The sequence below is a fragment of the Siniperca chuatsi genome, linkage group LG18, assembly GCF_020085105.1.
Source record: "Siniperca chuatsi isolate FFG_IHB_CAS linkage group LG18, ASM2008510v1, whole genome shotgun sequence".
In the NCBI taxonomy this organism is placed as follows: Eukaryota; Metazoa; Chordata; class Actinopteri; order Centrarchiformes; family Sinipercidae; genus Siniperca; species Siniperca chuatsi.
This window is the reverse complement of record NC_058059.1, coordinates 24,579,472-24,606,077: the sequence shown is the minus strand read 5'-3', so window position 1 is coordinate 24,606,077 and position 26,606 is coordinate 24,579,472. Positions and strand designations below refer to the sequence as shown.

The window sequence follows — 26,606 nt, the reverse complement described above, 5'->3', positions numbered from 1 at the left end:
GAAAACCCTCCAATGTGGCTGAATTACAACAATTCTGCAAAGATGAGTGGACCAAAATTCCTCCACAGCGCTGTAAAAGACGCATTGCAAGTTATCGCAAATGCTTGATTGCAGTTGTTGCTGCTAAGGGTGGCCCAACCAGTTATTAGGTTTATATATATACATACACACTATATATATATATATATATATATATATATATAGTATGTACATACACACACACACATATATATATTTAAAGAAACTTTCTTTAAATATACTGGTAAAAGACTTTGTCTTAATATTGTATTAAAAGTAAAAGTAATGATAGATGACAGATGACAGATAATGAAAACTGGCAAACTCACACTTCTGGGTTATAAGGTGGGATATTTCTTTTCTTTTTCAAAATTCTAATTAATTTTTTAAATTTAAAAAATCTTTCTCTCCACATGTTTATTTGTTGCAACTCATTGACATATGCAAAATGTGAAAAGGGGTAGAGACAGCTTTGTTTTAAGGGGCTGCAATTTAAAAATGTTGGGAACCCCTCACTGTGGCAGTGATCACAAACCAGGATTTTAAATACAGACAAATGGAAATGTGGCTACACCATGGATTATCTTAATCTTATTTTTCGATGTACTGTGGCGCTGTCAGTACTCCTGCATTAACTTGTCCTAAAACGTTTATAAATTGATCTTTCCAGACACAATGTCTTGATATAGAGATACAGTCAGGAGAATATAGTCCTTCTGAGAGACATCTAAGAAATACAGAGGATCCTGGGTGACGTCCGGATTAAAACCCTCCTGGATCAGCTTCACCTTTTGCTGCTTGAAGGTCTCTGTCACATCCAGAGAGGTCTGAAAACACAGGCAGCAATACAAATGAACAATATAACTTTACACTTAAAAATACATACTGAAGGTAATGAATACCTGCATGACTTACCTGTATTCTGAGAAACCATGGCCAAGCATATGCAGGAAGTGTTTTTACTAAATGGTTGTAGAGTTTTGTTCCATTTAATTTGTGATCCTGTTTTAAGACGATAGCAGCCATACCTGCTCGACCTTCATATCCTGCACACACAGATTAGAAAAAGTTACTAAGTCATAATAAATGAACAAGAGCAAACTAACCAGAGTACCTACATTGTCTTGCTTTAATTTGTCTATGATATACGACTATGGAGGCCCTGAGGTGAAACATGCAATAGTGCAACGTGCAAAGTGAAAGGAGCTGCTGGTTCTGGATGTATTTTCCCCCAGTGTAAAAAATACTTGATATAATTATATGATATTATTTTGATATCTCACAGATACTTGAAACAACACCCCCTTACTAATGTAGCCCCTTATATTGACTGTGCTCCATGTGCTGGCATGACGTGTTTTTACATAGTGGCAAGGGTAGGAAAACCCGATTAAATGGTGTGCTGGTAGCATATGAGGCCATAGGTATGGTGCTGAATCTCTATCAGCTGATGATCAAACAGCAGCAGGTGGTGGAGATACGGTAATAAACTTTGTGTGAAAAATATTTTTATTATATCTCTACTATTTACGATACTGTTGGTACACATGATATTATATTCACGTGCCGCACAGTGATGTCAATTCAGATCGGCATAAGGTGGCATGTGACGTTTTGTGTGTCGAATTCAAATAGAGTGGAAACCACGCCCAACCAGCACAACCCGACATCGTGCTGGTCAGGTTTTGGAGCACACCCACTGTTTATCGCAGGGCTGTTTTTGGACTGAACGCCCACTTATAGCGATCCTAAACTTCAGCTGTAGCTAATATGAAGTTTCAGCAGTCTGAATTAGACAAATAAATTGGGTATCTTCCAAAGTTACAGTATTTTTAGAATAAAACTTCCTCTTGTGTTTCCTTACTGAGTTGCAGCGGAGGGATAGATCCTGATTGTCACATGTAGGATCCTGATGGGACAAAACACCAGCAAAAACCTACAAGAGACTACCAGGACAAAAATACTCACTTGATTTGTCTAATTCAGACAGCTGGAGCTCATTAGCTTCATATAAGCTACAGCTGAATTAGAAAAATTAGAATTAGAAAAATGTTTTCTTTTACTTCCAGAACCAAAATAACTTCTCCTACGTCACAACTTTATACCAAATGAACAGTCAAAAGTCAAAACACATTCACAAATAAGACACTGTTGTTTTGCACCACAGGGCCACTGTAGACTACGCAGTATTATAAATCACAGTGTAACACTTCTACAGGCCTGGTATGGTGACTCCGTAGACGTTGGCCTCCTGGATAAAATCAAGAAGACCCAAAGCCTCTGACACCTCTGTGGTGGAAACATTCTCTCCTTTCCACCTGTAGGACACAAGGTCAGATGCAGTTAAACCAGTAATAACTGATTTTCTTGGCCACTTGGAAGCAGCAGAACCAAGTTGTGAGCACAACATTGACATATCATCATTTTAAATTGGTTAAGTTGGTGAACTTGTTAACAGTTGCTTATTTACACATCCAGCAGTTACGGAGCAAAATTTCACTCATTTGGAGTCGTGTTTCTGGCCACCTAATTTAAGTCCAGTATTCACTCTTTTAGCTCTGTTTCCTGAGGGAAATATCTGGCTCTTTAGCTGCTAAATGATTCACTATGTTCACCAGCTAGTCTCTAACGGTGTATGTCTGCTGTTTTGGTGCAGGTAGTGTACAGAGGTTTTTAGAGATTTTTCTCTGAAAACAGCTGCCTGCTGCGACCGAAAACAACACTATGAGAGCAGTGAGAGTGAAACAAGACAGTAAAACTGTGGGGTCAGGCAGCTAAATAATGAGCTGGCACTCATTATAAAGCTCCGTAAAGCCAAGGGGAGCTGCAGATTCAGGTGACAATTCTCTGTAGGTTCATACCAGCGACCCCTTTCAAATTGTCATCATTATTAATAATTCAAGTAATGCAGCATGTTGTATAAACATACAACTATCGTCAAAAATCTATATTTGCTTTTTAATTACAATGAAAATATCTTCAGTTCTTATATAATAACCATTATAACAACAGCAATGTGTCTTTGCAATAATCACATTTTGTACCAACAGTTTCACAAATACATGATTTGGGCATAGCTCTTCATATCATCTACAGTGGAATACATGAGTGCCATTTTCCCTCATCATGCTACATATGTGCTATATGATATTATATATGACACATAAATGAGACAGATTATAAAAATGGAATGAGCAATAAACAAAGCCAGAGGCAGAGAGAGACTGTCTGACCCACGGAGGAAGTCAGGAGCTACTCACTGATACTGTAGCAACTTTTAAAGTGATTAGTTGCTGATTTAGGCGGGCAGACACAAGAGTTGTATGCTTTTTTACTTTTCTCTTTCATTCTTGTTCAGTCTGGTCAATTTCAGTGAATTCATTCTGCAGTTCCAAGTTTTATCACATTTTTGCTTCAACAAAGTTGGTCCAACCATCATGTGACATATGTGATGGGAGGTGTCTTTGTGGTTCTTTTATTGGGGCAAGTCCTTGATAAAGTTCACCTGGCATGCTTCTCATTTGTCTTATTGTTAATGTCTTCTCGCTCCTCAGGTGAACCGAAAATGGTTCTGATCCACCATCATTACGGATGTTTCATTTTCCTTTTATCAGCTCAGAGAGCAAGATTCGATTCAGATTCACAAGGTCCTGTTTCGATTTCCGATTCAATATCGATTCATGCTTAATATCACGTTGTTATGTATCAACTTTTATACAAACTCTTTCCCCAAGTATTCCAGTATTGCACCCTTGGTGTGCCTTCCAATACGCGGCCGGAGAAAGCTTCTCCTGGAGCAGAGCAACTGGTGGCTGTGGTCTCGCTGCAGCGCGGGGGAAACTGGCTACATCCCAGCCTCATACATCGAAAAAATATGGGTAAACACCACTTTCTGACCTTTTTTTTCTCTTTTTAGCTACATAGCTAATGTCAATCTGCTCGTCATAGAAACAAAACCCACGCGCAGCGTTTTTGTCTCTCATTGCACAAGCGCTTCTCTCCAGCGTTTCTCTGGCAGAAAAAAACCCTGCTAGACTATATGGACACAAGCCCTAACAGGATTAATGCTTCATGCTTGATGAAAGGATGGAAAAATTATGCAATTATTGTTGCACTTATTTGTCATTCATTTGTCCTTTAAGTCCTATAACCACAGGCTCCTGCTCAGGTAGAACATGAAAAAAAAAACACACAAAAAACAAAACACACTTCCTCCCAAGAGCAGAAGGTGTGAAAAACAAAATGGTGAAGGTGTTGGCGTTTTACACAGGCAGACTGACAGCTGTTACAAGATGGTTGTGTCATGGTTTAGCCACATCTCTCCTCCTATCCTTGTGTGCTCTGTTGTAGCTCCCCTCCCTGTGTTCCTTGTCAGTCCTCTGTCTCTCTGTGTGTGTACTGGCCTGGGCGGGGCGCTCTGGTTTTCCCTCCTGCTGCTGATCACCGGCACACCTGATGTTCATCACGCAATCAAGCCTCACAGTATATCTACCCGGCTCTACCATTCAACCAGCGCACCATTGCGGTAATTTCGCTACGGCCTAAATCCTGATCCAGTTAAGTTTCCAGTTACTCGTTTTGCTTCTGTTTGACCTTGTCTGTCTCTGCTCCAGATTGACTCCCTGCCGGTGATCCCAGCCACCGTGGTCTACCTGATCTCTGCAGTCTCCAGTCAAGCTGCCTTCCCTTCTCTGCCTGCCACGCTACCCGAGCCATTTCCAGAAACACTCTCTTCACTGCCTCCGCCTCTGAGCCCTGCCGGTCCACCCACGGGCCGCATCGGAAAGTTCTCCCACCGGCTCCAGTGGACTACACCTGCGTCGCCCGCTCTGAAGGAGCATTAATCTACCAGTGATCTTTTGTAGTACTTAAAATAAAGACTGTGTGAACTAACGATCCAGTTCTCCCTCTCGCTGTGTCCTGCTTTTGTGTTCCTTAGATCGTGTAAACCTAACAGGCTGGGTGTGTGGAAATTTAATTTCCTCCATTCAATGGTTTGTGTGTTACAGCTGTTAGTATTAACATGGTTTTTTATTTTTTCAAACTGGTATTTAACCATTTTAACCATCATTTTTAAGCTGTTTATCATTCAAAGTTACTCATTGTCATTTAAATGATTTATTACTCAAATACCTTGAATCATTGTATTTTGAATTATTCATATATTTTACTATTTGACTTTACATTTCTTTCAGTTAACACCATGTATCTTTACATTTATCCTTGCTGTACTCCTAATTTTATTGAAGTTTTAACTTTGAGCTGGAACTTTAAGGGATTTACACAAGGTGTTAGGAAAATACCCTGCTGTACATTCCCCCATCTGTTTCCATTCAGCTTTAATCCTTTAAATATTTAAAGGGTTGACTTTAATAAATGGTACTTTTTTAATGTTATGCATTTGTGCCAACCAGCCCCATCACAGGGTTGGTTGGTACATGTTATGGGGTTAGTTGGCACAACAAAATGCTATAGTTACAAAAAAATGAAGCAAACAATAGAAACAATTTCAACATTAATTCAAACAACAACCAAAAAACATGATCATTTAATAGAATATCTGCCCATTTTTAAAACCAAACATTTTTAAGCAAGTCATCAGTAGGAATGTATAATTACTTTATCCATTGACCATTCTGAAATAATAATTAACAATATAAACATTGTCTTTAATCTTTCAAAATTGTTTTAATCTCTCAAAATACCAGAATGAAATATACATTAATAGTTACAAGTTCATGAAGAAGAAAACTATCTTTAAAACATTTTTGATTTGAGAAAAATATTTAAACCTAACACTAATGAAGCTAATAAAAAAACATTACAATGTAGTTTGTACAACGCACATTGTCCCTGTAATACAGTAGGTCTACTGTTATTTCTCCTTGTCTCTCCCTTGCAGTTTCTGTGTTTTTGTATGTGTGTGTGCGTAAACCTATGCGCATGTGGATCAGTGTGTGTGATTGATCTCAATCTGACTCTAAGTCACCGGAGTCACAGTTCTGGCAGTGGCACTGGGAGTGGAGCCAGGGAGTGCACAACTCCAGAACGCCCACTTTTTACACACTGAATCCAGAATTCCCTTTGTTGGAGAAGGGATCGACATACACAAGGCAGTATTCCTCCTCTGACTCTAAAGATGACTCACACCTCCTTTTTTTAGCAAAAGGGGCTTTGAGCTTTGGGTGGTTTCTTGCTCCTTTCCGATGTTTTTTTGTGGCTTTTTTTGAAGAGCCTCTTTTTTGCATTTTCTTTCTCCTCCTCCAGATCTTTCTTCACGGGTGTGTCTGTCAGAATGGCCATTTTCCTTTTTCTCCTGACAGCACCTCTCACCTTCCTAGGCTCAGCTTTGGGGAAATGCCTCAGCTCCTCAGAGGAAACCCTCACAGTGCTGCTGGGTCCAGGCACCGCATTGTCCAGGTTAGGATGGAGCTGTGGCACAGGTACAGGATTGTCTAGGTTGGGGTGGAACTGTGGCACAGGCACAGCATTGCCCAGGTTGGGGTGGAGCTATGGCACAGCATTGTCCAGGTTGGGGTGCAGCACAGGGGTTGGGTTTGCCTGGTCTGTAACGTAGGATGGGGCGAAATCCTTGTCATAAAAGATGTCCCTGTTAAAAGGGAACACCCCCATTGCTCTGAACCCTGCCTGAATGTTTGCCTGGGTTGCAGCTGCTGGATATGCTATGGCAACAATCCCAGGCACATCATAGATGGACATGGTTTTGCCCGGGTATGTCAGCTTCCACACATAGCACGCTGCAGCTGATGGGAGCAGTGCATGGGGAGGGAGAGCATCACTGTGCTGTATGTCCTTGGCATAGTTAAGGCCACTGACTGACAGATGTGACTCGTGGTTGTCGAGGAGAAGGAAGCATGGCCTCTGCATTGAACACTTTGTAGATGCCACAAAGTGTTTTAGAAATTCAAGAAAGTGTTCCTCCTTCATCCTGCCTGATGGGTTGGCCCACCTCGCTCCACAGAGGTGAGGGACCCGATTTGTTTGAAGTCCCGTCTGGTGACAACTCTATTTGGTCTGTGGACTGAGGTCACCCCGGTTTCGTCCATATTCCAGATGTCACTGGGTTGAAATTTGTGCCTCCGCATGACAAGGTCAAGGTTGTTAAAAAAACAACTTACATTTTCTTTGTTAAAACTCGATGCATGAGCAAGGCTAGTGGTCTCTGGCTTGCGGACGGACAAGGACGGGTGCAAAAAGGCAGTGAACCAGTCGGGGCTGGCTTGCTGAAGTTCTGACCATTTTAAGGGGACTTGAATATTGTGGTCAGTGGCAAGCCAGCTTTCTTACTTCTCCCGGAGACAGGCCATAATAAATATCTGCAGATTTCTGTATGTATTCAACCAGTTCCCCTTCCATCTCAACTGAGAACAGTTGCCTGTTTTTTCTGTAACCAACAGGGAGGTGCTGGTTACCCTCAATTTGACCAGGGGTCATTTTGTTGCAGAATCTTGTCAGTGTCCGAAAGGGGATAACACAATCTTTAGCAGTGCTGTGTATAGTTTTAATTCTGCAGTTTCACTTGCTGCACTGCTGCAAATATGATGTCTGCTGTGGTCCTCCCTCTCTCAGACTTACTTACAAAAGGTTCACACCGTTGTGACACCTACAAGAATATTTTTAATGTTTAAAAATATTTCTAAATAAAAAGGATCTTATTTAGAACTACATTTTCAAATTTCAAAACATTTCAGTAAAAGAAAATGTGATCAAAATCACTAGCTAAGCCAGCTTACAACCAGTTGCAAATATGCTAGTAAATATGAAATTTGATTAGCCTTTTTTTCAGAAATACAATTTAAGATCATGAAATGTGATTCAATTCCTCAATTCCTGAGGGGCCCCAGTGTTGCTGACCACACTGTCTGACACACTGTGCTGCAGAGGCATGTGCTGTGGTCTGCCAGACAGGTAGTCAACAATCCAGGACACGAGGGGGGCATCCACCTGCATCCCTGCCAGCTTCTCACCCAGCAGGGCTGGCCGGATGGTGTTGAAAGCACTGGAGAAGTCAAAAAACATGATCCTCACCGTGCTTGCTGGCTTGTCCAGATGGGTGTGGATGCGGTTCAGCAGGAAGATGATGGCATCCTCAACTCCCAGCCGGGGCTGGTAGGCAAACTGAAGGGGGTCTAGGAGGGGTCTGACCATGGGCCGCAGCTGTTCCAGCACCAGTCTCTCCAGCGTCTTCATTATGTGGGAGGTCAGTGCCACCGGTCTGTAGTCCTTGGAGCCACTGGGACGTGGCGTCTTCGGCACAGGATGTCTTCTACAGAACAGGGACCCTTTGAAGACTCAGGCTCAGGTTGAAGACATGTTGAATGACTCCACATAGCTGGGGGGCACAGGCTTTGAGAACCCCGGGGAAAACGCCATCGGGGCCTGCAGCCTTGTTTGGGTGTAGTTTCATCAGCTGTCCTCTCACCTGGTCAGTAGTCAGGCACACAGCAGAGGTTACAGTCGGGGGATGGGGGGAGTCATCAGTTAAGAGAGGGCCGTTAGCCTGAGAGCCAGTTGAGGGGGGAGTAGAACTCTCCCAGGAAGTTGGAGGAGGGGGGAGAAGTGGACACAGAGGAGTCTTAGGGCCGACAGCAGCTGAGTTAGAGGGGAGATGAGCAGGAGCCGGTGTGTCGAATCTGTTAAAGAACAGATTAAGTTTGTTGGCCCTGTCCAAGCTGCCTTAAACTCCTCTGCTGCCAGTGATGCTCTTCATGCTGCTCCAGACCTCTCTCATGTTCTGCTGGAGTTTCCACTCCAGCTTCCTCCTGTACTTCTCCTTGGCCTCCCTGATCTTCACCTTCAGGTCAGCCTGGATTGCCCTCACCTCCTCCCTATTACCATCAGTAAAGGCCCTCCTCTTGGCATTCAGGATGTCTTTGATGTCCTGTGTTACCCACGGTTTGTTATTTGACAATGGACCATCTTAGTTGGGACATTGCAGTCCACACAGAAGTTAATGTAGCCAGTGATGCACTCAGTAAGCCTGTCAATGTCCTCTCCATGAGGCTCACAGAGTGCATCCCAGTTTGTCACCTCAAAACATTCCTGCAGTGTCTCATAGGCCTCCTCTGACCATCTCCTCACTGTCCTTGTGGTCGCAGGCTGCCTTTTAACCAGAGGACATAGCAGGGTTTGAGGTAAACCAGGTTGTGGTCTGACCTACCCAGGGGGGGAGGTGGGAAGCACTGTATGCATCCTTAACTTTAGTATACAGCAGGTCCAGTGTCCTCTCCTCTCTAGTAGGACAACTCACATAGTGGGTGAAATTAGTCAGTGTTGTTGAAACACTGACATGGTTGTCAGTCACCAGAGATTAATATGAGTGCACTCAGGTGTGTGGAGCTGTGCTATGGCGATGTGAATGGCGTTGCCCGCCGATGCCGGGTTAGCAGAGGGGGGCATGTAAACAGCCACATCAATGACATGTGAAAATTCACGTGGCAGATAATATGGCTGTAGTCCCACAGCTAACAGTTCAATGTCCGGGCTACAGATACTCTGCTTGATAGTAACATGACCAGGGTTACACCATCTGTCGTTAACTAGCACAGCAAGCCCGCCGCCTTTCCGGTTACCGCTCCCGGTGTGATCCCTGTCGGCCCAAACAGTCTGAAAGGCTAAAACATTTAGGTTACTAAATTAATTCAAATAATGGCTCATTTGCATTGGATAGGTTCATGTCTGTCTTAAAACAATGCTCACACACCGATATGTACTGTACATTTACAGCACTGTTGGTCCCTTCAGTTGTTCCTCCTTTCCACACTGGTCAGGTTTGTTGTGCATGTGTGAACAGCTACTTTTAAAAAACAACATGCAGAAACTAATATTTGATGTTCTGTTTGGTTATGTGGGATGACATCAATAAAAAGTAGTCTTACAGCACTGGCAGTGATAACTGTGTGACCTTATTACTATTAGGACAGTATGTCATATTATATGTTCAAATGAGTCCAAGGGAACAAGGGAGAGCAGTTAAAGATGCAACTGAGGGAAACAAGGAGACAACAAAGACAAATGAGATGCACCCGTAGTGTTAACATGTGATTTGTATTAGGATATCTCTAGAAACTTGTGTTAATGCAGGTGTAAATCCACACAAACAGCAGTGCTGACTAAAACTGAAACATATCTGTTCTGTCAAACGTGCATGACACAGACGACAGAAAAACACAGCTGAAACATGTCAGGTGTAGACAGCGTGTTGGATGTTGACTGATCTCAGTTAACATTGGTAAAGGGTTTCTATTCTATGTGACACCAACAAAATATTTCAATTGTATATCCTCATTCTCAACAAACTTAACAACTGAAACACAAATATCTTAGCATGGTTGCGTTAGCACAGTTTTAATTATACCAACAGTAAAGGTACCTGAAGGTGTCTCCGATACGGTCACGGAAGTAAAGAAAGTCCCTCTGATCGTGGAGCAAGAGGTCTCCAGTGTTGAAATAGATGTCCCCAGCTTTGAACACATCCCTGAGCAGCTTCTTCTCAGACTGGACCTTGTTCCCAGCGTAGCCCAGGAACTGGTTCATAGCTGTCAGAGGAGCTACCAGGATCCCTGCCTCTCCTGTGCACAGAAACAGGATGCATATTTAGTGGACACATGAGCTCGTCCTCTGTACATACAGCTCTGTTCTACAGACTGAATGACTTTTATGTTAAAGAACTTGTGGCATGTGATTCAAATACCTATTTTGGCTCGCATGCATCTTCCAGAGTCTGTTCGGACTGGCTCATATGTTTGTGGATCATATGTCAGGAGCTCAAACGGCATAGAAAGCTGAAAAAGAAGGAATGACAATATTGTGACTTGATGATCCACTGCTTTAGCAGTTCCTGTCTGACTAAGTGACTGATGAGTGCGCATGCGCCAGCCTGCATGCTGCCTGTTGCCGTAGCTGTGTCTCGTTGTCTTACTTTTTCCAACTTTTAGCTTTCCTATTTCTTTTTCGCCGTGGAACTTCTTCTCCTGCTACTTGGTCAGGGCACAGCTGCAGATCAGCTGTCTGGCCGCATTGTTTACACCAGGGAACAGCTGATTGCGATGAAGCCGAGCGGCATAGCGCCCAGGACAACCGATGTCCCCACTGAGATCTGGAGGAGGACACACCGAGGATGCAGAGGTGGAACGAAGCGGCGAGGAAAGAGAGAGGGGTGCAGACAAAAGAGACTTAAGAACAAGAGATTTAAGCCGTGTCTGCCTTCTCTCATCGTAGGCACTGTGAGATCGCTGGCGAATAAAATGGACGAGCTAACGGCGTTAGCCCGGAGTCAGATGGAGTTCCGTGAGTGTAGTTTGATGTGCTTCTCAGAGACATGGCTACACCAGGATATCCTCGACCATAACGTTTCCATCGACGGCTTTCAGACTGTTCGGACCGACAGGGATCACACCGGGAGTGGTAACCGGAAAGGCGGTGGGCTTACTGTTCTAGTTAACAACAGATGGTGTAACCCTGGTCATGCTACTATCAAGCAGAGTATCTGTAGTCCGGACTGTTAGCTGTGGGACTCCGGCCATATTATCTGCCACGTGAATTCTCACATGCCATTGTTGTGGCTGTTTACATCCCCCCCTCTGATAACCCGGCATAGCACAACTACAGACTCAACACCCGAGTGCACTCATATTAATCTCGGGTAACTGACAACCATGTCAGTGTTTCAACAACACTGACTAATTTCTCCCAGTATGTGAATTGTCCTACTAGAGAGGAGAGGACACTGGACCCGCTGTGATGCTAACGTTAAGGAAGCATACAGCTCCCTCCCCTCCCCCCTGGGTAGGTCAGACCGCAACCTGGTTTACCTCAAACCCTGTTATGTGCCTCTGGTTAAAAGGCAGCCTGTGACCACAAGGACAGTGAGGAGATGGTCAGAGGAGGCCTATGAGACACTGCAGGAATGTTTTGAGTTGACAAACTGGGATGTACTCTGTGAGCCTCATGGAGAGGACATTGACGGGCTCACTGAGTGCATCACTGGCTACATTAACGTCTGTGTGGACTGCAATGTCCCAACTAAGATGGTCCATTGTTATCCAAATAACAAACCGTGGTTAACAAAGGACATCAAAGACATCCTGAATGCCAAGAGGAGGGCCTTTACTGATGGTAATAGGGAGGAGGTGGGGGCTATCCAGGCTGACCTGAAGGTGAAGATCAGGGAGGCCAAGGAGAAGAACAGGAGGAAGCTGGAGCGGAAACTCCAGCAGAACAACATGAGAGAGGTCTGGAGCGGCATGAAGAGCATCACTGGCAGCAGAGGAGTTTAAGGCAGCTTGGACAGGGCCAACAAACTTAATCTGTTCTTTAACAGATTCGACACACCGGCTCCTGCTCATCCCCCCTCTAACTCAGCTGCTGTCGGCCCTAAGACTCCTCTGTGTCCACTGCTCCCCCCTCCCACATCTTCCTGGGAGAGTTCTACTCCCCCCTCAACTGGCTCTCAGGCTAACGGCCCTATTCACACTACTAATGACTCTCCCCCTCCCCCGACTGTAACCTCTGCTGTGTGCCTGACTACTGACCAGGTGAGAGGACAGCTAATGAAACTCCACTCAAACAAGGCTGCAGGCCCCAATGGCGTTTGCCCCGGGGTGCTAAAAGCCTGTGCCCCCCAGCTATGTGGAGTCCTTCAACATGTTTTCAACCTGAGCCTGAGTCTTCAAAGGGTCCCTGTTCTGTGGAAGACATCTTGCCTCGTTCCCTGTGCAGAAGACGCTGCATCCCAGTGGCTCCAAGGACTACAGACTGGTGGCACTGACCTCCCACATAATGAAGACACTGGAGAGACTGGTGCTGGAACAGCTGCGGCCCATGGTCAGACCCCTCCTAGACCCCCTTCAGTTTGCCTACCAGCGCCGGCTGGGAGTTGAGGATGCCATCATCTTTCTGCTGAACCGCATCCACACCCATCTAGACAAGCCAGCAAGCACGGTAAGGATCATGTTTTTTTGACTTCTCCAGTGCTTTCAACACTATCCGGCCAGCCCTGCTGGGTGAGAAGCTGGCAGCGATGCAGGTGGAGGCCCCCCTCATGTCCTGGATTGTGGACTACCTGTCTGGCAGACCACAGCATGTGCGCCTGCAGCACTGTGTGTCAGACAGCGTGGTCAGCAACACTGGGGCCCCTCAGGGGACTGTCCTCTCTCCCTTCCTCTTCACCATCTACACCACAGACTTCAGCTACCACACAGAGTCCTGCCACCTTCAGAAGTTTTCTGATGACTCTGCTGTGGTGGGATGTATCAGCGGTGGTGATGAGACTGAGTACAGGGCTGTGGTGGGGAACTTTGTCTCATGGTGTGAGCAGAACCATCTGCAGCTTAATGCGACAAAGTCTAAGGAGCTGGTTGTGGATCTACGAAGGGCCAAGGCACCAGTGACCCCGGTTTCCATCCAGGGGTCAGTGTGGACATTGTAGAGGATTAAGTACCTGGGAGTACACATGGACAATAAACTGGACTGGGCTAAGAACACTCAAGCTCTGTACAGGAAGGGCCTATTTTCTGAGGAGACTGAGGTCCTTCAACATCTGCCAGACAATGCTGAGGATGTTTTATGAGTCTGTGGTGGCCAGTGCTATCCTGTATGCTGTTGCATGCTGGGCCAGCAGGCTGAGGGTAGCGGATGCTAACAGACTCAACAAACTGATCTGTAAGGCCAGTGACATTGTGGGGGTGGAGCTGGACTCTCTGGCGGTGGTGTCAGAGAGGAGGATGCTGGCCAAACTACATGCCATCTTGGACAGTGTCTCCCACCCACTCTATGACGTGCTGGTCAAGCAAAGGAGTACCTTCAGCGGAAGACTCATCCCCCCAAAAAGTACCACAGAGCGCCACAGGAAGTAATTCCTGCCTGTGCCCATCAAACTCTTTAACTCCTCCCTCTAAGGTAGTCTATATGACCCTAGGTCATTAAACTGGACATTGATCATTACATCTCTGCAATACTTGACATAATTGTGCAATATTCTGTGTAATACTCTGGTGCAATATTTTAGTTTAAAATTCCCTATTTATTGATATTACTCATACCTCTATTACTGCTGTGCAATATCCTCCGTCTCATTATAACCTTAATAAGCTACACTTAACTTGACAGTTCATGCACTATTACTTTATACCGTATTATTATCATCAACCGGTAAACCTACTTGGTACTTCACACTTATTTTATTTTATACTTATACCCACTTGGTACTTAATTTATTTTCTGACCTGTATTATAGTGTATTATATTTTTTGCTAGTACTTCTATTCCTGTGTGCACTGATGTAAAGGCGAGCTGCTGTAACAAAAGAGTTTCCCCTCGGGGTTCAATAAAGTATTTCTGATTCTGATTCTAATAGGTTATGTTACCAGGGATGGTTTTCAGTAATTAAAAACACTAGATCATTGTTAATTACCATACAGTCAGTAATTTATTTATATACTATATATTTCATCTTACTACATCCATATTTATTAAACTGTACAGTACACTGCTGCCATTGTATATGCTTTATACATTTGAGATATTTATCACTCTCAAATTAGAAAATATTTGTACTTGCTTTTTATAATGTTCCCCTATAATGTTACTTTAGCTTATCTATGTTGCCATTATGCTTATTGTTACGATCAATGTAAATTTTACATTTATTGTTGCTTATTGTACATTGTCATATTTGCCTTTGCACATTTTTTACATTTGCTCCCTTTAAATACCTAATTTTGCATGTACTGCAGATGGTGACAAAGCACACAAAAGATCAGAGAATATTGGACTTAGATGCATCACGTAGCCACAAACACCACTCCAAATGAATGTGGATATGTCAGTATTGAGTTCTGCCCCAAAGTGGCCAAAAACAAAATTATTAATGCAGCTTTAAAGAAATACTACATTTTTGCATTTGTGGTTGTTGTAAAGTCAACTTCAATTATTATTATTTTTTCAAGTAATATTGATTTTTCTTGTTTGGCAGCAGGACTAGCCTTTGCTTCAAAGCCGTCTTCAACTTAAATTATATTCCTTAGAATTTTTAGACTTTAAACTGGATATTTTTGAGTCACAATTTTCCACACTAATAACATTCTCTGAGTTATAGATGTCAGAGATTTTAAATGGATCTTGATAGTCCTGCCCTATTCAGATGGAAACACCCAACACCTGTGTACTTTCTGAGCACATCAGACACTGAGGAGAGCTTGACTACTTGCACTCACCAAAGGCTACTATTATGTTCACTGAAGAGATATTTGTTGATAAAACACAGAAAGTTTGTCAGAGGTTAGAAATATGTCATCCAGGAATAAACATCTTTCAGAAGATTATGCTTAAATCACTACTAAAAGACATGCTGGATCAACAGAAGGAGTTTTATGAAGGCAAGAATCAAACTTGAGTATCTTAATAAAATTAGTGATGGTTTCTGCAAATGTGAGAACTGATAGCCTTGTAAGAAAAAGCCAAATCCTGAAAACCAGTTTGGACTGGTCTCAATATAAACAATGAAAAAATGGAAAAGCTACTCTCGAGTTCAGCTACTGTTTAAGAATTTGTCAACAGCTTGGGCCTGGACTACCTTGTAAACCAGACCAGAAGAAACAACGTTATTATTGTGGGTCTGAAAACAGTTCAGAAACATGGACTGGCAGAGAACACAAAGTCCAGGAGCTCCTACAAAGAGAACTTAAGTTGGATCCCAAAACCAAGGCCGTTTGTAGTCACTGTTCAAATTCAAAGACAAGCAACTGATACATCTATCTACAGGGAATAAATGTCACTCAAATATCAATCAATCGCTTTGTAGTAATATGTTTTAACTGTATAATTTAGTGGCTTAACAATATGAATAACATCACATCTAATATGCATAAACCCATTATCCAATTATGTTTAGGCTCTTAGTTCTAATACAGAAGGTTTAAGATTTTGTGTCAAACTGACATGGGGCCAATCAATATCATCTTTTATAAAGCATCAGGGCTATGTAGATGCCAAAGTAGAAAAAGTTATCTATTGATGCCCAAATAACTTTTGGATGGAATTATAATATTTTTAGCAAGGCATGTAGGTAATGGATCTTTTGTAATCATAACAAAACACTATTTCAAATGGCTTTATTATCTTCAACTGAGGTCTTCCAAATTGTAGTTCCTAGTATGGGTCAAGTTCCAATGCAGAGTGTGGCGAGGTCCAGGTCCAGAAGAAACAACTAAATGTTTTATTTCTTACCTTGTTGAAATAGCTCGCCCTCCCAATCGGTCCGACCTCATCTGTGTAGTTGAGGAAGCCGATGCTGGCCTCAGTCAACCCATAACCCTCTCTGATCTTGATCCTACCAAAGCGTTTGACAAACTCCTTCCAAACATCTGACCTGAGACCACTTCCTGCTGCGAGCCGAACACTGTGAGCTTTCTCCTCTGGAACCTGGAGGCAGGATAAGACTTGGATTAAAAAAGCAGCAGTTAACTTTTTAAAGGAACAGTCCTACCTTTTTGGAAATATGCTTATGTACTGGCTAGTCCAGAGTCAGTTGAGAAGATTTATATCACATGCATCTCTGTGTGTCCTGTACAGAGATGGGTCTGGGACGTGTTTAGCTTAGCTTGCACAAAGACTGGAAGCAGTACACTGCTTGTAAAAGTGAAAAATGTCTGATATTCCTAGGTGTGGTGCAGACAATACCAAGGCACCAATGCTTGTTTCACCACTTGAAGCGTACTATTTCCAAATGTTGTGTCAATAGATCAATGTTTTGGACAGTTTTTCAACTTTGGATGCTAAACTATGTTATAATCTAATGCTCAAAAGTAACACATGTTGGGATAAGAAGAGAGAACAGTAATTGTCAAATATGGCAAGTACAACTAGAAAGAGATTTCCACCTGGTACTACCCATTAAGGTCGAGAATAGGCTACTCTTGTGATGAGGAACGTTTTATGTGCCATTGATAGTATGTCAGCATGAGGTAATAACATCAACAAAGTAGTATCTTAATGAATGTCATTCCACAATCAGGTCTCAATCACATAATTTCACAGTGCATTTCATGAAATACCAGGAAAAATGCAAACGCGTAATGGACATTATCAAAAAGGCTGCTGATATGGTATAGGGGAGCCCCAGGGCCCCAGGGCCCCAGGGCCCCGGGTTTACTGCATGTCAGTTGGTTTTGCAATTTGATTAATTGCAATGTGTTAGGGAATTTGCACCACTAAAGTACAATATCAATTAAGGCAGGTACTGCATTGTTACCTAATTTTGGTCCCGTTTTGCAGAGGTACCCTGAGTCGAAATGTTGTGTTTTATTATTTCAGTTTATATTTAGTTATAAAGTTCTATTTATTAAAATTGCCACAAACTAACAAGCTGATGTTGTAGTGCTTTGGCTACTCTTGAAAGGCTGCAATCATTTCTACAAACCACCCGATGTCACCTGGACATATTTTTTTTGGCACAAATAGGAAGAAAGATTCATAAGGCTACATCCACCGATCACTAATATTCATGGTCCTCTGAGAATTAATCTTTTTGATGACTCCCAGACCTTAACTCTAGTTGCCACCATCAGAACAGAATTTCTAGTTGTACACAAGAAACATCTAAATCTGAAGAGCAGATTCCATGATATTTACTGAGCACCCATTTAGCCCCTCTATTGATAATACTCAAAAAATAGATTTGTAGCAGTCATGTAGGCATGGGTGTGCTGGTGCCACCCAGAATGACGGCTGGCACACCCAGATTGACAAGGAGGGTGGGTGAGCACACATCAAACTACACATGAAATGAAATGACTGCACAATGGCTTCAGCTCATTTCAATCACTGTGCCCAACGACGGCAGGTCCGATAGGTGCTTGGGGAAGCACAAATAAATAGCCTCCAATCTCTCTCTCTCTCTCTACCTGGAATGCAGGGTAGGTTATGCATCTCATGCAAAAGAGTTTATTTTGAGCATACCTAACAAAATGGTGGTTTAGCTCCATCACTTTGTGCTTCAGCTGTTGGCACATCCAGTTTCTCTGAGGCACAGCCAAAGTTTTAGTTCTGGCTACTTTACGTATTTGTACCATCCAATATGATAATATCATTATCTTTGTGTGTAATGAATACTGCAGCCTGTAGGGGCCGCTACAGTGTCATTAAACTTCTAGTCAAATGTTAGAATTTAGGATGAAGAAAATGACTTGTGTTTTAAATGTTGTCAGTCTTACCGTGGGATGGTTGACCAGGTATCGACAGAGCTCTCCTATGTACTGCACCACAGTCACATTGTATTTCACACAGTCTTTCCAAAATTGACTGGCAGAAAACTTCTTTTTTAACACACATGTTGCACCTGTGATCCAAAGAAGATAGAGAGAAAATGGCAAGGCAAACAGTAAGTCGTGTAAGACAATATACTGCTAAAATTCAGCTTTTTGATACATACTACATGTCTAACACTGTCAATACAAATTATTTATAGCTGAAGCTGTAGTGAGAAATTTCCTGCTTTGTTTCAGTCTTTTCTCCTGGTATGTGAGGAAGTGAGAATTCCTTATAGGCCTATAAAAAGGATATCCGTCGTCATGATTGTTCCCTCCAGCGTTTGCCTTCGACATTATAAAGTACTGAAAAAAAATGGCAAATCTTACAGCAAGTGTGTGTGGTTGTCAGGATTATATACTGCCACAGTCTTCAAGCTTTGCTTACTGTGTAGGAAAACACAGCTAAGTGAAGTTCCAACCAATTAAATAATTATAAAAGGAAGCAATCCTAGAAGCTGCAGGGACAAAATCTTAACTTTGTTTTTGCACTGTCTCATAGTTAGGCCTGGTACTGCAAATGGCACATTGGTAATAATGAACCCATCGTCTGGGGGTGGGGTATGATTTTCAAATGTTAAAGTAACAGCTGTGAGAAACTATTGATATTTTGCAGTTATAATCCTTAAAGGAACTGTATAGTTAAACATTTTGGAAAACACACTAATTTTCTTTCTTTCCAAGAGTGAGATGAGAAAATTGATCCCACTCACATGACTGTGTGAGTGGGATCTGGAGGGAGCTGGAGTCAGGACATGCTTAGCCTATCTTAACATTTAGACTGGAAGCAGGGGGAAACAGCTAGCCTGGTTCTGTCCAATGTGTACACAAATAGAATTCTAAAAACAACAGTTTGTGGCTTTAGGGGGTTACATGCTGGAACAATTTGTTGGCAAACACCAGCCAGGTACAGTGACTTTTGGCCGGGAGTTTTGTCGTTACTGTAAAGTTGTCAGGCAAGCAGCGCTAAGTTCTGGCCAAACACATAAATTGTTGTTTCTGAAGAGTTCTTTCTTACTGGAAATTATATATTGGGAGATTATTTGGAAATTGCAGATATGTGAAGATTAGATTAGATTCAACTTTATTGTCATTACACATGTACAAGTACAAGGCAACGAAATGTAGTTTAGGTCTAACCAGAAGTGCAATAAGCTAGTGCAGGATATAAAGTGAGTGCATAAATGCAGGATAGAGCAGTATTATGAAAATATTTTACAAGTGGTAGTATTGACATTATATACAGATGGCATTACTATAGAAGTATGTACTATAGAACAGAAGTATACTGATGGATATGTACAATAATGAAATGGACTGGGCAGAACAGTAGTGCAATGAATATAAAGTAGTGCAATTTATGGAAATTGTTAACAGTGCAGTAGATGAGTTATTGCAGTATTCAGTACATAGTACTGGAGTGCAAATGATGTAGTATATGTATAAATAAATAGTCCGGTAGTGCAAATGAACATGTGGTACACGTAGCAAAAACAATATCAATATAGCAGCATTTAAGTTAAGGTATATGAGGGGACAGTGGAATCAGCGGGAGGCAGAGTTCAGTAGGAAGACGGCTCTGGGAAAAAAGTTGTTTCTCACTCTGCTTGTCCGGAGGCACCAGAAGTGCCTGCCGGAAGGCAGGTGAGAAAACAGTCTCTGGGCGAGGTGAGAGGAGTCCTTAAGAATGCTGCGGGCTTGACGCAGACAGCGTTTCCTCTGGATGTCCTCAATGGCTGGAAGTGGAGTCCCTGTGATGCGCCGAGCAGTTTTCACCACCTGCTCCAGTGCCTTGCGCTCTGCAGCAGAACAGTTCCCATACCAGACTGTGACACAGTTGGTTAGGATGCTCTCTACTGTGCAGCGATAGAAGTTCACCAGGATAGCTGAGGACAGTTGGTTCTTCTTCAGTGTCCTCAGGAAGAAGAGGCGCTGGTGAGCCTTCTTGACCAGGCAGGAGGTGTTGGTGGTCCAGGATAGGTTCTCCGAAATATGGGTCCCCAGGAACTTGAAGCTGGAGACATTTGGAGCCATCCCGTTAATGTGGATGGGGTGATGTGTGCCTCCTCTCTCCTTCCTGAAGTCCACAATGAACTCCTTTGTCTTGGAGGTGTTAAGGAGCAAGTTATTGTCTGAGCACCATGTGGCCAGGTGCTGGACCTCCTCCCTATAGGCAGTCTCATCGTTGTTGCTGATGAGACCAATCACCGTAGTATCGTCTGCAAACTTGATGATGGCATTAGATCCATGTGCAGGCCTGCAGTTGAGTGTGAAGAGGGAGTAGAGGAAGGGGCTCTGCACACAGCCCTGTGGTACGCCAGTGTTGAGTGTGATGGTGGTGGAACAGTTGTAGTCTGACCTAAGAAGCTGAGGTCTGTTTGTCAGGAAGTCCATAATCCAATTGCAAATGGAGGTGTTAATGCCCAGGTTTCCAAGTTTGGTGATTAACTTGGAAGGGATGACAGTGTTGAATGCAAAGCTGAAGTCAACAAACAGCATTCGTGCATAAGTGTTCTTATTGTCTTAAGTGTGTGAGTACAGAGTGCAGTGCCATGGAGACTGCATCCTCTGTGCTCCTATTGCTGCAGTAGGCAAACTGGTATGGGTCCAGTGTGGATGGGAGGAAGTCCTTTAGGTGTGCCAGGACCAGCTGCTCAAAGCACTTCATAACAATGGGTGTGAGTGCTACCAGGCAGTAGTCGTTCAAATAAAGCACTAACATAGAAAGAAAAGATTAGAAAGTAACTTTAAAGCTTCCGCTTCACATTTCTGTGTTTCTGACCACATGGGTTCATGCTCGTGCATGCGAGACATACGGAGGCAGAACAAAGAAACATACACACATTCCTTCTGGCGTGAACCCAGACCTGCGCGTGCACATGCACACGCACACTCACACCTTTGTTCTGTAGTTGAGAATTTAGAGTTAGTCTTCACATTGTGTATTCTTGATTTGTTTTTTGTTTTTTTTTAAATAAATGCATGTGTATAATTATGCTGGTTTCTTTAATGTTGCACAAGAGTGAGTAATTTTCCAGCCTCTATGTTGAACACCTTATCCTATAACCTACTAGCTATCAATGGTAATTTTGGTTAATTATTAATTTAATTATTAATCTGAGTTGCAAATTGATAGTTTAGTGTATGTTATGAGTCTCAATCAATTAATTGGCTATTATTTCTCTTTAAAGAGTGGTGCCCCCAGGACTTTATATATTAAAGTTTATTATTTATCATTATCTTTGATAATCTTGATTATTAATTGATTGCACCTACACAAGTGGGTGTCCCGCCATAAACATTGTAAATCCCAACATTAGTTACTTGTGAAATGCATTGTAAAAATTTATTTCATGGCAATTTTCAATAAATATAGGGTGATTAGTCCCTCTGCTTTGCTTGGCCTGCTTGCTGCTCTGTTTTCTGTCTATAGGCGGAACGCGACGCAGTGCGCCTGGTGGACACTGGGGGTAAGCGAATGCCCTTGAAAAATGCACTCCAAAGGCTGAGTTTAAACAGTTCTACATCGATTTACGTACAGCTGTTCTTACCGAGGTGTATGCATCCTCCAATCCCTAACAAGGAAGCAGACATGTGGTAAAGAGGAAGAGTGATGTAGATGATGTCATCAGATGTGGCTCCACACATTTGAAAGAAGGCCATACTCATAATGGCTTTCAGATGACCGACACGGGCTGCCTTGGAGAGACCTGGAAGAGAATGGCACCAGTTACTGCAGAAATAGTCCACATGTTGTATATGTCAAAGCATAGTTAAAGTTCCGTCTGCTTGCCGTGTCTATGACATTTTAACCTCAAAATTTTATTAATTTTATTTATTCAATGGACGTGACCTGTAATATTTAAGTTTAGAAGTTGCTTTGAGGATATTAAGCATTAGATGTCTTGTAATTTTCTCCAGCTTAACGAGGACATGAATGAGATTTGTTTTTTGCTGGACTATATTATACTATTTCATTTAGGTTTATTTTTTAGTTTGTCATTTTATCTGGTTTACCGCCTACTGTATACATCTATTACTGTCTTTCATGTTCTTTGTTTAAGCACTTTGTAAGAAATGTGCCGTACAACTTTAAATATATATATTTAAATTTTTTTTATTATTCCTACCAAGTTTTGTATCACATAATCAACATAACATTATTAGGTCCCTTTAGTGGCTTTTCTGGAGCTTTCCTTATCTGCTCAGAAATTTTTTTGTATTTATTTTTTTTTATTTAAAAATTTATAATTCCATGACAACTGGGAAAACTCATCTGCTGAGTTTGTCCATGCGATTGAAATCTCCAGCTAGTAAAAGGACCTTGTGGTGAGGTTGTTTTGTCAACTTCTGTTTCCAAGGTCAAGATTGAAGTTTGACGCTAAGCTATGAAGCCAACATGGACAAAGTCCTTGTGCTCATGGAAAAAAAATGGACATTTCATACTAAAGATAATAGTAATGAAAACCTGTTTACACATGGATTTCTTTTAAACAATATATAACATGTAATTTTCAGTTACTTTTCAAAGTTATTTTTTTGCATGATCCAGGTTTATTGAGGGAGCTGGAAATTACTCCACAAATTCTCATGTGAGGTTGAAGCCTGTGCTTAAAATATTCTCATGTCTGTGTGTGCATGGAGGACCGCTGTGCAGTCGATATACATTGGTCTGGTTTTTAATAACATTTTTTACTTTGAAAAGGTCCAGTGTGTAACATTTAGGAGGAGCTATTGGCAGAAATGGAATATAATATTCACAAGTATGTTTTCATCAGTGTATAACTGCCTGAAAATAAGAATCGTTGTTTTTATTACCTTAAAATAAGCCCTTTACATCTACAGAGGGAGCGGGTCCCCTTCCACGGAGGTCGCCATGTTGCACCGCCATGTTACTACAGTAGCCCAGAACGGACAAACCAATCACTGGTTTTAGATAGGGCCTTTTACGTTTTTCGTGAGTTTCACGGCCACCATAGTTTCTCCTACACCCTTGAAACAGGAGGATGAACCGAGCAAAATTCCAATGGTTGCAAACTGCAATTTCAACGCTAGATGCCACTAAATCGTACATACTGGACGTGTAACAAACCAGTGTGCCTGGATTTTGGTACAGATTCCTCTGCCTGACACTATTATTACTACCTGTGTGCATCAGGAGCTCCTGCTTTGTGTTTGATTGTCAGAGCCAAGTAGCGCTTCCTCCATTGTTTTTTATAATTCCAATAATGTCTTTACTACAGTAGTTTATATGTGATTTTCTTTGTGTGCAAGGTGGCTGGCCAACTGTAGGTTATGTAATAACTGAAGAATACAATGCTCATGCAGTACCTGTGGTGCCTGAAGTAAAAATGTAGAGAAAGTTTGACATGAAGTCAACTTTAGGAAGGTCACTTAAGGTTTCTCCAGACATGTGTTCCACCTTATCTAGTAAACTGCTTAAATCCTTGGAGGGTGATGTGTGATCCACCACCCACACAGCCACGTTGTCCCTCTTCAGATCAGGCAGCACCTCCTCCACCAAACACACCAAATCTGGATAAACAGACACAATGGGTTATCTCACCGCTGCTTCATCAGACAGAGCCAATGCCAGTAAACAAACATGTACAAAGACCTGTTCATTCCACTCTATGGTAATTTTAGAGGCTTTGTGGTGTTGTATCAGACTGAATTATACTCTACGGTGTTCCTGTTATTTTGTCCTCCTTTACACACAGATGTGATTTTGTGTGCGAGGTTGCAGTCAAGACAACACCGTCCATGATCATTTACAGACCATGACACTGAAAGAATTTTGGTAAAAAGTAAATATAATCCTATCCTTCTGATTCAGGGCTGCATACAATTCAAATACATGGGTGTGTTTATTGATGGGAGAAGTCATGGCATGGTACTTTGCTCTATACCTGTCAACTATCAGTATGACTGATAGCATTTCATATGTTAGGAAACTTCCATCAGCAGGACCCAACTTGAAAAATGTTAATTTTACTGTACAATAAAGGACAGATAGTAATATTATAACAGCTGCAATCTCCAGATAACCCATTTCACTCATTGTAATTCAGAAGTGAAAACTGGTGCAACTTATGTTATATTGGAGAACTTTAGAGATAAAAGCTCCTGCAGTATTGGGCAAGGTTAAGCAGATAATTGTAATATTTACATAAAACGAGTTAAGTCCAAAAATTAAGGGGTTCACATAAGTTCTCAAGTTTAACCCTCATTTTCTCAGCTATAGTCTGATGGACATACTTTAAATGTTGATTTGGTGTTGAGCTGTAAAATTGTTAATGGGAACTGTTAACTGTTATAGCAAAATGGGGAAAAAAAACTTTCACATCAACCTCCCAGTTGTATTGACTCAAGAGATATTGGGAATTTCTGAGCTACAATATCTCCCACATGGTAAAAAGAACTACAGAAGTCTCAACAAAGCCACCATTGTTGGCAGTTACATCTAAATTGGGTTGCAACTAAATTGCTTGACCAACAGTCTTGACCTCAAAGATATTTTATCTACAATGATATAACAAATAGAAAAGCAACAAATCTACACATTTACAGTGTCCCAGTGTAGTACTAGTACTGTACTTTAGTACTAGTTGCTTTTCCAATTAATATTTTACAAAACCTTTGTTCAGCTTAAAAAAGATGACTGTTATAGATTAAACTATCCAAAAGTATATAAATGAGTTCCATTAGCTCCACCTCGACCTGCCACAACATTACATACATACATAAACACACTATTGCAAAAATAACAATAACTCATAATATATATATAACAGCCTGAGTAGGGGGGCAGCAAGTACTTTTACTGTTGATACCTTTAGTGCATATTGCTGATAATATTTCTGTGCTTTTACTCAAGTAAAATTTTGAATGTAGTACTTCATCCTCCACTGCCATATTCACACTTCAATCCACATTATATCCTACATTGCTCCATATTTCATATCCCATGTTCTACATCCACTTTTAATTACTTACTTATTTACATTCTACCACTTATTGCATTGTATATACTTCTGCTTTTTTGTTATTTCTTATTTGTTTTGTCTAAATGTGCTCTTTGAAATGTTCCTGTTTAAAAAAAAAAGTTTGGATAGTTTTCTCTTTTTTAATACCTTTGCACTCTGCACAGTCTATGGAGATAGTAAGTGACTGTCACTGCACACTGCTCAGTGTATGATTATGTATGTGACAAATACATTTTTTGAATCTTTGAGTTAAAATGAGCTAAATAAACTTAATTTCAGTTTATCTGATGTGACCAGAAGAAGCCCAGCAAAAGGGGTAATTGCCTTGGAATAAGTTAAAATAATGAGAGGTTTTCTCTTCCCATTCTGCTGACACGATATGAATGCAACAGTAAGTAAAAACTTTCAATAAGAAGGAAACTGTCCCGAACAGTGCGCTGCTCAAATTCTCGGAACCCTAACTTAGGGCGGTGAAAAGGGCCCCAAAAAGTCTTTGTCTGGGTATCTTAATGTGTGTTTAAATTGCAGCCAATGGGAGTGGCTATAGAAAACATTATTTTAAATGCTGCAAAAAGGTTCTGTGGTCCGACTCGAGCTTCGTAAATCAAAGCACCGTGAGCATTAATGACAGTTAAACTAATTTCCCAAACTGCGTAAAAAACGTGAGAGAAAACATGCAGTAGGCTACCTGCGCCAACAACAAGTGTCTTGGCCCCACAACTCTGAAAGCAGTGAAGCAGAGATTTGGTTTTAATGTTGACGTTGAGAAAGGCGACTTCACAGCCCAGTTTACACAGTCCCAGCCACACACAAATAAAGTCTGATTCGTTGAACATCAACAGAGCAACAATGTCTCCTTGTTTCAAAGAGCCATCCGTTCTGAACGCGTTCGCAAACTGATTACTTCTCCTGTCCACTTCCTGGTATGTCAGAGTCTGGTTTTCGAAGATAACGAAGGGTTTGTTCGGGTTATTCCTCGCCTGGTAGAGAAAACAGTCGAGGTATGTGATGATCCCTTGCTGCATACGAGCCTGCAATGTCTTTCTGTACCTCCGAAGTTTCAAGTAATAAATCAGATCCACCCAGAAGTAGCGATAGGTCACGCTTTGGTAGAGAAGAAGAGCCAGTAGTGCTGCTATAACGCTGGTAAACACCAGAGTTATCATCTTTACGTAAAATCACCACACCTCACTTCAAGACTGCTCCACAACTTAAATAACAGGCTGCAATTGCGCATGCCTTTAGGAAACCTGCAGTCAAGCTGATAGCCCACTCA

General features: G+C 41.9%; 1 protein-coding gene across 1 annotated transcript; it reads right to left on the bottom strand.

Annotated features, from left to right (window-relative positions):
* Positions 1-418: 418 nt before the first annotated feature.
* Positions 419-26,606, bottom strand: LOC122865239 (very long-chain acyl-CoA synthetase). Its single transcript, XM_044173377.1, has 10 exons — positions 26,019-26,606; positions 23,676-23,879; positions 21,896-22,054; positions 18,252-18,376; positions 16,267-16,461; positions 10,733-10,823; positions 10,412-10,610; positions 2,239-2,336; positions 934-1,064; positions 419-845 (listed from the first exon to the last, which is right to left on the bottom strand). The coding sequence occupies exons 1-10, from the start codon at positions 26,494-26,496 to the stop codon at positions 669-671; spliced, it is 1,857 nt and encodes a 618-aa protein (XP_044029312.1). The 5' UTR covers positions 26,497-26,606; the 3' UTR covers positions 419-668.

What these genes read in the sequence shown, in the direction of transcription:
- LOC122865239 (XM_044173377.1), bottom strand. Translation starts at nt 26,496, where the DNA reads ATGATAACTCTGGTGTTTACCAGCGTTATAGCAGCACTACTGGCTCTT. An exon ending in TTTTACTTCAGGCACCACAG is followed by an intron (nt 22,055 to 23,675) that starts GTACTGCATGAG and finishes ATTCTCTTCCAG; the next exon opens with GTCTCTCCAAGGCAGCCCGT. An exon ending in ATGCATGCGAGCCAAAATAG is followed by an intron (nt 10,611 to 10,732) that starts GTATTTGAATCA and finishes TTCTGTGCACAG; the next exon opens with GAGAGGCAGGGATCCTGGTA.